The 16,417-nt window shown below is 49.2% G+C and overlaps 1 protein-coding gene across 1 annotated transcript; it reads left to right on the top strand.

Annotated features, from left to right (window-relative positions):
• The first annotated feature begins 667 nt into the window (after positions 1–667).
• Positions 668–15,588, top strand: PSMC2 (proteasome 26S subunit, ATPase 2). The gene is made up of 12 exons (XM_058657432.1): positions 668–825; positions 2,330–2,367; positions 2,830–2,911; positions 3,559–3,658; positions 7,863–7,994; positions 8,547–8,619; positions 9,351–9,446; positions 10,711–10,875; positions 11,959–12,046; positions 14,940–15,142; positions 15,233–15,329; positions 15,417–15,588. Exons 1-12 carry the CDS (start codon positions 756–758, stop codon positions 15,572–15,574), a joined length of 1,302 nt encoding a protein of 433 aa, XP_058513415.1. The 5' UTR covers positions 668–755; the 3' UTR covers positions 15,575–15,588.
• The last annotated feature ends 829 nt before the right edge of the window (positions 15,589–16,417 follow it).

Genomic DNA, 16,417 nt, shown 5'->3' with positions numbered 1-16,417 from the left:
CATGAATTTTCTGCATGCCGCAGGACGGAATCGTCCCTGGGAGCTCTGCACCCGCCCCCCCCCCCCAGCCACCTGCTTAAAGAGGAACTCTGCCTAATGTTTAAGCCGAATAAACTGGCCTGCTTCCAAACCCCTCCCCGTGCTACGACCCCTTTTTCTATCCCCTCCAAAATCAAGCCTTCTCTGCTTAGCAAACCTCTTCTTCGAACCCCAAAATCCTAAAACCCAAACATCCACGGACGAGGCTTTCTTTTTTGCCACATGTTCGCCCACACGTTTTTCCTGTTATTGTTTACTATTCGCCCTAATGGATATCAGCCGGAATCTAATTGATTCTGATTTGCCTTGGACAAGGGAGGTGGGCCATTTGTTCATCTTCTTTGGGGGCAAGACCTTTGAGGTTCCACTTTAATTCTGAGTTTTTCACTATTCCGGGCGCAACTTCCCTAGCAGGACCAGGCACTTCACACACGGTGAACTGGTCACCTACACCGCCGTGTGAGATGGAGACACAATGAACCCTCTATGCCGAGTGAGTCGTTTGGGATCCCGGTATAGACAGAGCCTACACCGGCAAACTCCTCCCTCACACACCGGACGTCCGCCGGCCGCGCTTCCGCCTTGGGCGCCGAGGAAAGCGGTCCCCGCACCGCCCGACTTCCGGTCGGGAAGGGAAACGGAGAGCGCCACCGGAAGCGAGCTAGTACGTGCTGTGTAATCCGCCTTGGCGCCGAGGCCTCCCGGACCTCCCGAAAATGCCGGATTATCTCGGGGCCGACCAGCGCAAGACCAAGGAGGACGAGAAAGACGACAAGCCCATCCGAGGTCAGTCGGGGCCCGGCGTGGTCTTCGTCCTCTCTCGGCCTTCCTCCTCCCCGTCCCAAGGCTGCAGCCGAGGCCAATGGCTGTTCCTGCTCGGCCCTCGGCTCTTCCCGTCTCTCCTCTCGGCCTTAGGGGGCCTGGGGGAGCTCGCCCGACCCCCGACCCCCGACCCCCGGGCCCGGGGCTCACAGCCTCCTGAACCCGGACCCCAGACGCTGCTCAGCCTGCTCGTCCTCCGCCGCCTGCCCCCACTGTCAGCCCCTAGGCCGGGGCTTCTCTCCCTACAAATGTGTTTAACATGACGCATGGAATCCTCAATTCCCCGCTCTTGATAGTCCTAAGTGTTGTGGGTTGCTAATTTTTTTTTTTCCCTCTCTCCACCTGTTGCTGTCTTGTGGCGGAGCCTGTTGGCGTTCCGCCACGTCGCGTTCTCCTAGCGAACCTTTCCTGTTTGTCCTTCGCTTTTTCTCTGCCCTGCGTTGCGTCTTCGTGTTGTTTCTCTAAGGTTGTTTGTTTGTTTGTTTTGCTGCTTTCAACCATTGTCATTCCCGCATCAGTCCGGTTCGTTTGTGTTTGAGTTGGCACCTGAGCGCTAGAGCCAGATTTACCTGTGCTGTTGTTATTACTGTCTTTTTTTTTTTTTTTGAAGATTTATTAGGAAGGCTGAGTTGCAGAGACAGAGAGGGAAGAGAGACTGAGAGAATCTTCCATGTTCTGGTGGATTCCCCAGGTGGCTGCAGAGGCCGGGAGTGGGCAGGGGGAACCCAGGAGCCGGGATGCTCTGCTGCGTCTCCCCTGTGTGTGCAGGGGGTGGGCCCAGGTGCTGCTGCTTTCCCAGGCACGTTAGCAGGGAGCTGGGTCGCAGGTGGAGCAGCTGAAACTCAAACCAGAACCCATAGGGCATGCCGCAGGAAGAGGTTTACGCTGCAATGCCAGCCCCATATTACCATCTTGTGTATTTGAAAGACATGTCTCCTGTGCTGGTTCGCCCCTCAGGTGCCCGTGGCAGCCGGCGCAGCAGGAGCTGAGAACTCCATCTGGGCCTCTTTGTCTTTCAAATATAAGGGAGATACTAAAAAAAAAAAAAAATAGCATTTTGTGTAAAAGCAAGTCATGTAAATACTCCATGTTCTTTTTAAGCTGTCTGCTTCACCTCTTGGTATTTCTTAGCTCGCAGAGTAAACACCCAGAGCCTCTTCCGGGTCTCCCACGCAGCTGTAGGGTCCCAAGGCTTTGGGCTGTCTTCGCCTGCTTTCCCAGGCCACAGGCAGGGAGCTGGATGGGAAGCGGGGTTGCCAGGATTAGAACCGGTGCCCATATGGGATCCCTGCGAGTGCAAGGTGGGGGACTTCAACTGCTAGGCTACTGAGCCGGGCCCTTAAGGAAATATTTGATGATTGTATTTATGTCATACCTTTCTGGCACTCGTCTAAAACCATTTGAATTCAACAGGAACATTTATCTGCTTCCCTTGCTTTGTGGATCTCACGTGTGATTTTTCTTTCAGCCCTGGATGAAGGGGACATTGCCTTGCTGAAAACCTATGTAAGTTCTATCCGTGTCTGGAAAACAGGTTTTTTTTTTTTTTTTATGGGGGAAAAAGCCGTTTGATATTATCCTTAACAATTAGTTGAAAATGAAGTGTGTGGCAGTCTGTGGCAATCTTCCCTGGGAGAAAAAAATTCCCTGTTTACGGTTTGTGTTGCTCAGTGAGGCGCTGAGCACGGCCGCGTTTTTCCAGTGGTTTTTGAAGACCTGTTGTTGAAGTGCAGCGCTAGCTGGAGGCGAGCCCCGAGACTTCACAGCTGTGCTCGCTGCCTGCAAAGTGTGCGCAGCTGGGTAGCGTAGGACGCCACGTCCTAACGCACAGGGGCAAGTGTGTTCTCGCGCGTGATTTTAATTGGCTGTCTTTCCTCGTGGAGAGAAGTGCAGGCCGCGGCACAGGAATGGCTGTGTCTGAGTGGCCGACGCCCTCCTGTTCTAACTCAGCTGATCTCTGTCCCCCAGGGTCAGAGCACTTACTCAAGGCAGATCAAGCAGGTTGAAGATGACATTCAGCAACTTCTCAAGAAAATTAATGAGCTCACCGGTATGTGCTTTGTGATTTTCATATCCGGCCTTTACCTGACATACGCCGCTTGTATCAGAAGACTTTACATTCTAGGTCTTACTGCGTTATAAAAGAAATGTTAAAATGAATCTCACTTAACCCTTCTCATTACTTTTTATAGCCAGGTTTAATGCTTGTACAATTACAAGACCCCCTGCTCCTAAGCTAGTAATGTGTCTGTTGGTCAAAGCCCAGTTCAATCAATACCCAGTGAGAATTTTTAATTGCGTACAATTTTGCTCTCAACATAGCATTGCTTGAAGCAAGCGGGCTGTTGGCTGGTAGTTGGAAACAGTGTGCAGTTTTGTAGTGTTTGACTCACACGGAAGATGTCAGATATGTTTTCACATGTTAGCTTGATAATTCTCTTAGGGCCGTGATGTCCAGTGTGAGCGAGTTCGCTGCTCTGGACGACTTTGGGGAATGTCCAGAGAGGCTTCTGATCTCATCGGTCGAGAGAGAGTGGTCCCGGTGGCCAGAGGCCAGGCACACTGCTGCGTGTCAGTGCCCTGTCAGTGCCCAGCACCGGGGGGCGCCGAGTCGGGAGCGGCAGTGGTGCTGGCGCCCAGAGCGCTGCTCAGAGGGTGTGCACCGTGCCTCACTGTCTCTCTCTCGTCCATCTCTAGGCATTAAGGAGTCCGACACCGGCCTGGCCCCGCCAGCGCTCTGGGACTTGGCCGCAGACAAGCAGACGCTCCAGAGTGAGCAGCCTCTGCAGGTCGCCAGGTATGCCCGAGTGCTCGGGGACCTTTCTCTTATGTTGTCCAGCACGTCGTTCAGGTCTCAGGGACTCACGTGGGAAGTTCTGAGGCATTTTTATTGCACATTCCAGGAAAGTATAGCTAGCTGCTGTTACGAAAGTGCACAGATTAAAGATTGGAACGCTACAGAACGACACAGAGCTACCTGGAAAACCATCCCTTCTCCCCTTGGCTCACCCACTGCCCTGGCTAAGGCCCAGCCCCAAAGCTGGTCCTCCGTGTGCTTGACTGTGTTCTCAGGCATGTATGAGTGTGCGAAGAAATGGCTCAGGATTTTGCTTTTAAATTATTACGTGCTTTATAAATCTGTCCTTGTCTTCAGTGAAGAGTTGCTCTATTTCCTTTCTCTTATTTATATTAGTTTTAAATTTTTATTTATTGTTCCTTTTTTTAATTTTTTTTAATTCATTGATTACATTGTATTATGTGATACAGTTTTGTTGCAACTGGGAATCACCCCACCCCTCCCCCCCGCCCTCCCCCCATGTGGAATGTTCCACCTTGTTGCATATCCACTGATCAAGTACAGTTGAGAGTCCCTCTTTGCAAGCATAAACTAAACATAGAGTCCAACATCTTATAGTCCAGTCTAGTTCCTCAGCTTCCTGGGGAGACCCTGTCCAGTCCGAGGGCAGAACCATCAGATTATCAACCCGATCAATTAAAGGCTCCAGCATACCCTCAGCAACAATTAACTTCGTTGTGTAACTAATAGTTATAGTATTGAGTAACCAGTATGTTAAAAACAATTGCAGTTTCTTAACCATCTTCTGTGATCACCTCATTGTCAATTCAGCTTTAGTTTATACACAACATATAACATAATATACATAAAATAACATGTTTTACATAACATCATATCCTCTTAAATTAACGCAAACATGTGGTATCTGACCTTTTGGGATTGGCTCATTTCCCTTAGCATTATGGTTTCCAGTTTGGCCCATTTGGCCACAAAGAACTGCATTTTGTTTTTTTTAATAGCTGAGTAATATTCCATGGAGTAGATGAACCATAGCTTTCTTATCCAATCTTCTGCTGATGGGCATTTCGGCTGCTTCCATGTTTTTGCAATTACTGATTGTGCTGCCATGAGCCTAGGGGTGCATGTTGGCTTCTCATAAAACAGGTGCTTTGGGTGTATATTCCTAGGAGTGCTATAGCTGGATCATACGGTATGTTGATTTTGAGTTGTTTGAATGTTCTCCGTACTGATTTCCATAGAGGCTGTACCAGCCTGCAGCCCCACCAGCAGTGGAGTAGGGTTCCCTTTTCCCCGCAACCTCGCCAACAAGTGTTGTTGGTGCTTTTATTCATGTGGGCCAGTCTTACTGGCGTTAGGTGGTACCTCATTGATGTTTTAATTTGGATTTCCCTTATTGCCAGGGAACGTGAGCATTTTTTCATATGTTTATTTGCCATTTGGGTTTGTTCCTTTGTGAAGTGTTTGCCCATTTCCTGTGCCCACTTCTTGAGTGGCTTGTTTGTTTTGGTGTTTTGGTTGTTTTGTAGCTCTTTGTTCCTTTCTCTGGTTTTAAATTAAGTACTGCATAGATGTCAGGCTGCTTGCAGCTTGGGTTGTGTGCACGGCCCTGCAGCAGACACTCAGCTGAGGTGCTCCCTGGAGGTGAGCAGACACTCAGCTGAGGTGCTCCCTGGAGGTGAGCAAGCTGGGCTGCCCAGAGTGGAGTCGTTTGGTCAGAGGTGTGGATGATTGTGCCAATCAAGTAGAGCCGTGTGGCCAGAGGTGTGGGTAATTGTACCAATCAGATAGAGCTGTGTGGCCAGAGGTGTGGGTAATTGTGCCAATCAAGTAGAGCCGTGTGGCCAGAGGTGTGGGTGATTGTACCAATCAGATAGAGCTGTGTGGCCAGAGGTGTGGGTAATTGTGCCGTCTGTGAGAACGAGTAGTCTGACCTCTAACCACAAAGAAGCAGGTGCCTGTTTGAGCAACGAAAATATGTAATTATCCAATTTTACACTTTTACCAGGAAATAAGGAGCAAAATAGTTCTTTTCAATTTGCATTGTACTGGACACCTGTCCCCTGTTTCTCTGACTATCCACGTCTTATTTTATTGGGTTGTTTCTTATTTGTAGAATCATTTCTTATGTTGTACATATATTAATTGATACCTTTTATTAGGCTGATTTTTAAAATGTCTAGGAGGCAAAATGTAACAATATTTTCATTATACCTTTTGGATGTTAATGTTGCTTAGTAAAGCCCCACCCAATGTGAGGCGATAGTCATACTTTATTGAATTTTATTATGATCTTTAAAAACTTTTTATTTCTTTGCCATAGCCAAAGATTACTTTTTTTCCTCCTGTCTGTCCTCCCCATCTTTTATTTTTTATTCATCTGTTCATGTTTTAGTTTGATTGAGGTCTTAACGACCACTTAGGCTATGTGGGACACGTGGCTGTATTTCCAGGTGCCTGGCTTTCGCCTGTGCCTGCTCTGGCTGCTGTGGGCATTTAGAAAGGAAACCAAGGGTTAGAAGATCTCTCTCCTGTGTTACTGCCTTTCAGATAATTTTTTTTTCACCTTTGTAAATAAAAACTGTGCCCTTTAAAAAAAGCCTTTCTGGGGTGGGCATGGGGCATAGCACGTTAAGCAGCTGCTTGGAGCACCCACATCCCCGTCGGAATGCCGGTCGGAGTCCTGGTGTTCTGGCTTGCGCTCCGGCTCTGCTGTAATCTACCCAGGCGGCAGCAGTGAGAGCTGAAGGAGTCCCATTTCCTGCTTCAGCCGGTAGCCCTGGGCCTGTGCTAGGGGGAGTCCGCTGTCCGTCCTGGGGAAGTGAGCCGCAAAGGAGAGCTCTCACAGATCCGCTGGCTGCCGGACAGCCCGGTGTGGCTGGGAGGCTGTCGGCTTTAGGAGTGCAGCAGAGAGGAGAGGCGGCTGGCATGAGGGCCCACCGCTCTGAGATGGAACCATGGCTTTTCAGTAAATATGCCTTGGGTGCTGGCAAGCCTCTCAGGAATGTCTAGAGTTTGAAAGTGTTGCTCATCAGCCGTTTCTGCCAGCTGTGGTCTGCGGTCCCTGTATGTGCTTCCTAAACGGTGGACTCGAGAGTTCCTCTCTGTAGGTGGTACTGACAGGCTCCACAGGAGAAACTAGGGAGCGAGTCTGTGTGCTTCTTCCTGGTGGACCCTGGCAGGTGGGGGAGCTGTGCCCCTCCCGCCCCCTCCCTGCCCCTCAGCCCTGCTCACACACACTCCAGAGGCTGCCATCGTCTCTCTGTGTGTGTTGTTGTTGCTCAGGCAGCAACCTTCTGGTTAAATTGCTTTTTTTTTTTTTTTAAGATTTATTATTATTGGAAAGCCGGATATACAGATAGGAGGAGAGACAGAGAGGAAGATCTTCCGTCGGATGATTCACTCCCCAAGTGAGCCGCAACGGGCCGGTGCGCGCCGATCCGATGCCAGGAACCAGGAACCTCTTCCGGGTCTCCCACGTGGGTGCAGGGTCTCAAAGCTTTGGGCTGTCCTCGACTGCTTTCCCAGGCCACAAGCAGGGAGCTGGATGGGAAGTGGAGCTGCCGGGATTAGAACCAGTGCCCATATGGGATCCCGGGGTGTTCAAGGCGAGGACTTTATCCGTTAGGCCACAGCGCCGGGCCCTAAATTGCTTTTTTTTAAGAGGAGAGAAAGTTGACTATTTTATACTGCAGCATAAATGGTATTAAGAATTCACCTGCACCCAGTCACACAGAAGTGAATATATTAAAAAACAGCAAGAGTTGAAAGGAATTTGAAGTTTAAACTCAGGAAAGACTCAGAGCACACCTACTAGCAAATTTAATATGTCAAGATGGCTACTTCTTACAGGGAAAAAAGAAGAAAGGCAACTTAAGATATCAAGAGGCATCACTAATAATAGAAGTGTAATTATGAAAACTGAGAAATTAGAGAACTTGTTTCTGATGAAATGCTTGCCTTACTTTTGCAGGTGAATACACCATTTGAAAATTTTATGGTGTGGCTCGAGTTGAGTAGAGCCTTGGGGTTAAGCTTAGAGAGGGATCTTTGTTCGTGGCCCAGCCTCTGGTTTTAGTTTGCACCTGTTGCTTGGTGTACTCCATGCCCAGCGAGGGTCCGGTTACCAGAACTCGTTCCTCGTGGTTTAGGTTCCTTGGGCTAATGAAGCCTCTGTGTGTGTTAGGTGTACGAAGATAATCAACGCGGATTCCGAGGACCCGAAATACATCATCAACGTGAAGCAGTTTGCCAAGTTTGTGGTGGATCTCAGTGATCAGGTGGCGCCCACGGACATCGAGGAAGGAATGAGGGTTGGGTAAGATTCCCATCTTCAGCAAGTGGTCGTCTGTCATTGAAGGCACCCTGTCACACACATGTCCTTGGCTCTGCTGAGACGGGATGCACTGAACACCTTGGGGCACTGAGGGACAGTCCAGTTTATTTCCGCACTTGGATGTCTTTGCTCTGTCTCTGCTTTTGACTGCTGAGCAGCTTCCTCCTCCACCACCCCAAGAATGGCTTCAGCTGCCAGGATCCAGGCGAATGCAGAAGCTCAGAGTTAGGTAAAATTCACACTTAGGTAAAATGTTCCAGGTAGAGAAAGTATGAGCTTCGAGAAGATGCCCCGTGCAATCTGAGAGTCACTTAGCAAGTTAAAAAATGTTCTGCCTCCTTGGCTCATTTTGTTGCTGCTGTACAGACTGGCGAGTTTTCACAGCAAGGGAGAACCTTGTTACTCTTTTAGTTTGAGGGAGTTTTGAGTCGTCTTCTGGCTTGTTTAAAGTATGATTTTGATAATAAAAGAAGAGCCATAAAAGTACTATGAAACTACAGGTTGTAATGTGTGTGTGTTTCTCACCCTCCTTAGTGTGGACAGAAATAAGTATCAGATCCACATCCCACTGCCTCCCAAGATTGATCCAACAGTTACGATGATGCAGGTGAGCAGCTGGTCATCTGAACACCAGGGGGCGTCCTAACCCTGTACCGTGCCGAGTAGTCCAGGACAGTGAGAACTGTGTTCTCTCTTTTTGGTTGTTTTAAAAGGTCTATCTTATTTGAAAAGCAAAATGACAGGGAGAGAGAAAAAAAAAACCCTTCCATCTGCTGGATGACTGCTCGGGTGCCTGGGGTGGGGCCAGGCTGAAGCCAGGCGCCCGGGATTCCGTCAGTTCCTGGGCGGGAGAGATGGGAAGGTGGGGAGAGGACGGCGGCCGTCACAGCTGTGGCCGGCGGGGTGGGTGGCCGTGCAGCCCTGGCACCGACCTTTCCCAGCCCCGTAAGGCTGAGCAGCCAGGCCTTGGAACGGGATCGAGGCGACCAGAGAGGGCTGCCAGGGCCTGCTCTAGGGCTGTGCCAGGCTGATACCAGAAATCTGGAACCATCCAGGTTTCCCATAGAGGGAGCACAGCCCCCAGCACATGAGCCATCATGAGCTGCCCTCCCAGGCACATTTTAGGGAACTGCACAGGAAGCGGAGCAGCTGGGACTCTGGCTTTGCACGTGTTGGCAGAAGAGGCTGCGGTGTAGCAGCCTGCGTCACAGTGCCAGCCGTGTGTTGCGTTGCTATAAGCTGTGTTCGACTTTTGCATTGTGGGTATTAGGTTCGTTGTACTAGATGTGAACCTGTATTCAGAAGCCTGTGATTGTCGTACATTGCGTTCTGTCCCAGGTGGAGGAAAAGCCTGATGTCACATACAGTGATGTTGGTGGCTGCAAGGAACAGATTGAGAAGTTGCGAGAAGTCGTTGAAACCCCACTGCTTCATGTAAGTGGCCGAATATTCAGTTTCACTTTGTAGGAGTTTGTGTTCTGCACCGGAAGGCTCGTGTGTTAGACAGCTCCTCCACTTGATGTCTTCCTTAGTGAAGATCTCCGAGGATGAATGAAGACAAAGTATGGAAAGCTGATGAGCTTTCAGGACACAGCGGAGAATTGAGTAGCTGAGCAGATTTCAAGGAGGAAGAACTTTTAAAATTTATTTTACTTTTATTGCGAAGTCAGATATACAGAGAGGAGGAGAGAAAGACAGGAAGATCTTCTGTCTGATGATTCACTCCCCAAGTGACCGCAATGGCCGGTGCTGTGCCAGTCCGAAGCCGGGAACCAGGAGTCTCTTCCGGGTCTCCCAAGCGGGTGCAGGGTCCCAAGGCTTTGGGTCGTCCTCGACTGCTTTCCCAGGCCACAGACAGGGAGCTGGATGGGAAGTGGAACTGCTGGGATTAGAACCGGTGCTCATATGGGCTCCCGGGGCGTTCAAGGCGAGGACTTTAGCTGCTAGGCCCCCGCGCTGGGCCCGGAGGAAGAACTTCTTAAAGTGACGAGGGTGGTTGAGGTATAGCCTTTAGTAATAGGCTAAGTGTGCTTGCTACTGGGTGTTCTAGAAGAAACCAAGCGTTCTAATGACATCAAGAGGAAATGAGCTTAAATTGATCAAGTTGAACTCTAAAGATTTATTTTTATCTGAAAGTCAGATAAACAGAGAAGGAGAGACAGAGGAAGATCTTCCATTCACTGGTCCACTCCCCAAGTGACCACAACAGTCGAAGTTGAGCCGATCTGAAGCCAGGAACCAGGAGCCTCTTCCCGGTCTCCCGCGTGGGTGCATGTCCCAAAGTTTTAGACCGTCCTCAACTGCTGTCCCAGGCCACAGGCAGGGAGCTGGATGGGAAGTGGGACTGCTGGGATTAGAACCTGCGTCCATATGGGATCCTGGCGCATTTAAGGCGAGGACTTTAGCTGCTAGGCTACCATGCCGGGCTCGATCAGGTTGAACTCTAAAGATAATAGAAGCAGATTATTGAAGAACAGATAATCTCAATCTTGAGCCACTGTAATTTTTCAAAATTGGGAAAAAATGTTAAGAATGGATCGTAGAAACAATTCTAAAAGCTGTTGAGCCTTACTTGCTGAACTAAGTCTGGTTTAGATCTTCTGTCTTAGAATTGAGTGAAATTATATTGATCACGGACTTAGTGACTTTGAGTCTTATCATTCAGAAGTGCCAAGTGTAAAAGTTATCTCTTTTGCAGCCAGAGAGGTTTGTTAACCTTGGCATTGAGCCACCCAAGGGCGTGCTGCTCTTCGGTCCTCCGGGCACAGGCAAGACTCTCTGTGCGCGAGCGGTGGCCAACCGCACCGATGCCTGCTTCATCCGGGTGATTGGATCCGAACTTGTGCAGAAGTATGTCGGTGAGGTAAATGAATCAAAACTAAAGAACGTGTTGCCCAGTGTCCCCTTTGTTGAAGTAGGAGTGCACTTAGATGGCAGTCCCACATGGCAGCAGGCGGACTGAACGTTTCTGGAGTAAGTAGCCAGTTTGGGAACTAAGCAGCTGCCCCCCGCCTCTTGTGGGCATTTGGAACCAGCCCTCCCTCACAGTTGGCAGCAGGGGGCGCTCTGCTCCAGAAGGTGTTGGTTTGGTAATGTGCCAGCTCGGTGCTCTCGGGATGCTGGTGGTGAAGGCGTGCCGAAGCCAGCGGTCGCCTGTGTTGTCGTGAGAGATGATGGACCGCGTGCCCATCTGGGGACTAGATCCAGGGCTGTACCCCTTGCTCTGTGAAATGGGATCACGGTTAGTGTGAGCACTAGAATGAGAGCTGCCGGGTTGAGGTGTGACTTCAGTCGCTGCTAACACTCAAAGGGGGGCAGGGATCGGGGATTCCAGCCGGATGGCTGCATCCCGTTCCTCAGGTTTCACTCCTGCTTAGAAGTGCTAGTTTGACTTTTTTTTTTCTTAAGATTTATTATACAGAGAGGAGGAGAGACAGAGAGGAAGATCTTCCATCCACTGATTCACTCCCCAAGTGACCACAATGGTCGGTACTGTGCCGATCCGAAGCGGGGAACATGGAACCTCTTCCGGGTCTCCCATGCAAGTGCAGGGTCCCAAGGCTTTGGGCCGTCCTCGACTGCTTTCCCAGGCCACAAGCAGGGAGCTGGATGGGAAGTGGAACTGCTGGGATTAGAACCGGTGCCCATATGGGATCCCGGGGCATTCAAGCCGAGGACTTTAGCTGCTAGGCTACCGAGCCGGGCCCTAGTTTGACTTCTTGCTCTTAAAGTTTATTACTTACTATTAACTAGAATTTAGAACATCACGCCAGTTTTGAGGCTAGGATATGGTGGACTAGGTAGTAAACTCAGTCCTTGATGTGAAGTAGTAATAGTTGAGAATATCATGAAGAATCAGTAGTGGAAAAGCTTGTAGCGTCACCACTGTATTTCAGAAGGTTTTGTTAAAGCCAACTTGGAATGAACAAATACCTTTCTTTGTTAGGGGGCTCGGATGGTTCGTGAACTCTTTGAAATGGCCAGAACAAAAAAAGCCTGCCTCATCTTCTTTGACGAAATCGATGCCATTGGAGGTAAGACTGATATTTCAGGAGACCCCTTAAAACTGGGTTTATTGAAATCTCTCCAGTGAATATGTTTGAGTTTTTCTGTTAAATATTTATTTTTATTGGAAAGGCAGATTTAGAGGGAGGAGAGGCGGAAGAGGGGGATTTTCCATTTTCTGGTTCATTCCCCAGGTGGACACACGGCCAGAGCTGAGCTGCTTCAGGGTCTCCCAGGCAGGTGCAGGTCCCAGGGCTTCGGGCTGTCCGCCACTGCTTTCCCAGGCCACAGCAGGGAGCTGGATGGCAAGCGGGGCCTCTGGGACATGAACTGGCGCCCACAAAGGATGCAGGTTCTTTAAGGTGGAGGATTCATTAGTTGAGCCATGGCGGCAGCCTGTTACTTTAGTCTTGTACCAAATGTCAGTTACAGTCCAATACAACTAAACCAGGAAAGAAAAAGGAACTTTTTTTTTTTTGAGAGGGGGAAGGTGTGTGTTCTCACGTGCTGGTTCATCCCCCAGAGGCCTGTGGTGGCCGAGCTAGGGGCCGGGAGCAGAGTGCTGAATGCTGAGTGCCCTGAGAGTGCTAGGACCCGGTCGCTGCAGCTGTCAGAACCACCTCCCTGGGCTGCCCGGGTGGGAAGCCGGAGCCAGTCCGCACTCACACCAGGCTCCCAGTGTGCCGTGGTAGTCTCACCTTCTAGGCTTTTCCACAGCCTTGATTTTATAGGATACAGCACATACTTCCACCCTTCTGACATGCACCTTTCGGTGTCCATGAAGGCACTGGGACCTAGGTAATTCAGTGCTTTTTCAGTACTCAGTGCGCTGCTGTTGGCTTTGAGCCTGGCTGTGCCAACACTGGAAAGAGAATCGTTCCTTATTTCTCAGGTTCTTGAGATGGTCAGTAATAAATGTGGGGCTTGGAAAGCCTTCAGCCACCTGAGGGGCCTTTGCTATTGGATGCATTATTACAGTGATAACTCCTAGAAGCTGGTAGAGTGCCATGTGCCCACGCAGTCAGTTGGTACATGACCAACTTAGTGATCAAAATGACTTGAAAATCCGGTAGGCCCTGTGGTACCCTTGGACTCCCGTGGCTCAGCTGCCCAGGTCTTGCCTTGGCATCGGTTGGATGTTGCGGAGTTTGGAAGTCGCAGTCGGGGCCTTCAGAGGCCAGCTCTTCGCCACTGTCTGATGATCCAGGATCGGCACTCTGGGCATTTTTACAGTTATCATTTATTTAAGTTTGATACTGTCGGTGTTCCAGAGCTGTGGTTTCCAAAGCGAGTGTGTCAGGCTGGTCCGCTAGGTCAGCTAGGTCAGCTGTACGAAGAAAACGCTAGATATGTCTTTGTATTTTTAAGCTGTTTTTTGAAGCTTCCATTTTTGGTATCTTAATATACACGAGTACAACAGTATTTATCCAATTTCAACATGAATAGATTTGGAAGGATTTTATCTTGCTTTTCTGGTAAAAATGATTGGAGAATTGACATGTGTATAGAGGACTAACATATATCTGAATCCGCCTGATAGCAGGTCCTGCGGTTCTGTACTGTTCAGGACTTAACATATTTTAAAGAACAATTTGGGGGAATTTATTGTAGTCTGATAATTTTTTGTAAGAAGTCGAATCTCAATACAGTGCTAAAATTTGCATGTTACTATGTTGCCCCATCCAGGTGTATATTGTATTAAACAAGAAGTGTTCTTGATTTTAACAAACCAAATTACTTAAAGAAAAAAACTACTGCTAAACAAATATTAATTTTTTTAAAGATCTATTTATTTATTTATTTTTTTTTTTTTTAAAGATTTATTTTATTTTTATTACAAAGTCAGATATACTGAGAGGAGGAGAGAGAGAGAGGAAGTGGAGCTGCCGGGATTAGAACCAGCGGCCATATGGGATCAAGGCAAGGACCTTAGCCACTAGGCCACGCTGCCGAGCCCCTGATCTATTTATTTTTATTTGAAAGGCAGATACACAGAGAGGAGGAGATAGAAAAAGATCTTCCATCCACTGATTCACGCCCCATAAGGCTGCAACAGCTGGAGCTGAGCTGATCAGAAGCAGCAGCCAGAAGTTTCTTCTTGGTCTTCTACGTGGGTGTGGGGTCCCAGAATTCTGGGCCATCCCCTACTGCTTCCCCAGGCCACAAGTAGGGAAGTGGAGCACCTGGACAGGAACTGGCGCCCCATGGGATCCCAGTGCATGCAAGGCAAGGATTTTAGTCACGAGGCTGCCTGTGCTAGGCCCAGATGAGTGTTTTTGAAAGCAAGGAAGTCTCATTCGTTTTGTGTAAAGCAGGCCTTTTTTTAAAAGATTTTTTTATTGCAAAGCCAGATATACAGAGAAGAGGGACAGAGAGGAAGATCTTCCATCCAATGGTTCACTCCCCAAGCGGCCGTAGTGGCTGGTGCTGTGCCGATCTGAAGCCAGGAGCCTGGAGCTTCTTCCGGGTCTCCCACGTGGGTGCAGGGTCCCAAGGCTTTGGGCTGTCCTCAACTGCTTTCCCAGGCTACAAACAGCGAGCTAGATGGGAAGTTGGGCCTGTGGGATTAGAACCGGCGCCCATATGGGATCCTGGACGTGCAAGGAAAGGACCTTAACCACTACGCTATCGCACTGGGCCCAAAGCACGCCATGTTTTTTTTTTAATTTAAAAATTTTTTTTTACATTTTGTTATTACTGTCATTTTATGATACAGCTCTATATTCCCTTATCCCCTCCCCAGTTCCCTCCCCCCCGCCCCAAGTTCCTCTAAAGCAGGCCATTCTTAACAGGATTTGTTTTGAAATGAGCTGAGCACTTGGGCACAGCCTGAGTGGAACCAGCTTTTACTGTCTCTCAGAGTTGGGCATACTGCTACCCCAGATGGGCAGCAAAGCCTTGATTTTGCTCTCGTCTCCCTAGGGGCTCGCTTCGATGACGGTGCAGGGGGCGACAACGAAGTGCAGAGGACGATGCTGGAACTCATCAATCAGCTGGACGGCTTTGACCCCCGAGGCAACATCAAAGTGCTCATGGCCACCAACAGGCCCGACACTCTGGACCCAGCGCTGATGAGGCCAGGGCGGCTGGACAGGAAGATCGAATTTAGCCTGCCTGACCTGGAGGTGAGCAGGCCAGCCCACTGTGGGGAAGCGGGGCTGCGACACTCGTACGATGTCCCCCACGGTAACACTCGTCACTGCTCTCCTCGTTAGGGTCGGACTCACATCTTCAAGATTCACGCGCGTTCGATGAGCGTTGAAAGGGACATCAGATTTGAACTGCTGGCTCGGCTCTGTCCCAACAGCACTGGTGAGTGGCAAGGTGTGGCTTGCGTGTTGGTCTGTCAGGAGAGGCTGTTTGCATGAGGCTCAGTTAACCTTTCTTGTGGTCTGAAAGGGGCCGAGATCAGAAGCGTCTGCACAGAGGCGGGGATGTTTGCCATCAGAGCACGGCGGAAGATCGCGACCGAGAAGGATTTCCTGGAGGCCGTGAACAAGGTCATCAAGTCTTACGCCAAATTCAGCGCCACGCCTCGGTACATGACGTACAACTGAGCCCCGAAGGGCTTCGGACGCAGGCACGGGGCATCGGCACCCCAGCCTCACACGGACTTGGTAATAACGACTTGCTAACAAAGAAATGGCTTCAAATTGTATGCTTTCCACGCCTCTTTTCTCTGCAGTATAATAAAAAGTGGTGCCCAGTATTACTGGGCAGAAACTTTTTTTTTTTTATTATTATTTTATCATGCACTGGGATTCCCCCCGCCCCTCCCTAAACCCTCCCCCCACGGTGGATTGCTGCACCTTGTTGCATTACCGCAGCTCAAGTTCAGTTGAGATTTTCTTCATTGCAAGCTTCTACCAAGCATAAAGTCCAGCATCTTATTGTCCTGGTAAGTTCAATGGTTTCTTGGTGAGACCATCTCTGGTCTGAAGGTAGAGCCGGCAGAGTATCATCCCAATCAATTAAAAGCCCCAACATTTTATTTCCAACCATTTACAACATTGTGGCATTAATTGACATGGTATTGATTAACCAATATGTTAATAGGAAAATGCAGGTTCTCAACCACAGCCTGTGACTTCTTCATAGACATTTCCATTTTGGTTTACATTCAGCCGTGTTCTATACACCTTAAAATGGCTTAGATTGCTATTCAGCTGTCTCATGCCTATTTTAATTTTAGTCTTTAGCAGTTTATAGCACTGAAGCATGATTTCGCTGAACCCTGGGCAGAAAATCTTCTTACAACATATGCTGCGAGCTTTTCGGCCCATGACTGTGGAGAGGGTCAGATTAGATCCATCATGTCGTTGTATTTGTGCACTGTGAGCACAGTCCCGGGCATCTTGCTCTAAGGGAAGTGCGCGTTCCGACCTAGTTAACTCACCATG

This window comes from Ochotona princeps, chromosome 32 (assembly GCF_030435755.1).
Source record: "Ochotona princeps isolate mOchPri1 chromosome 32, mOchPri1.hap1, whole genome shotgun sequence".
NCBI lineage: Eukaryota > Metazoa > Chordata > Mammalia > Lagomorpha > Ochotonidae > Ochotona > Ochotona princeps.
The sequence above is the reverse complement of the archived record's forward strand: the minus strand, read 5'-3'. Positions and strand labels throughout refer to the sequence as shown.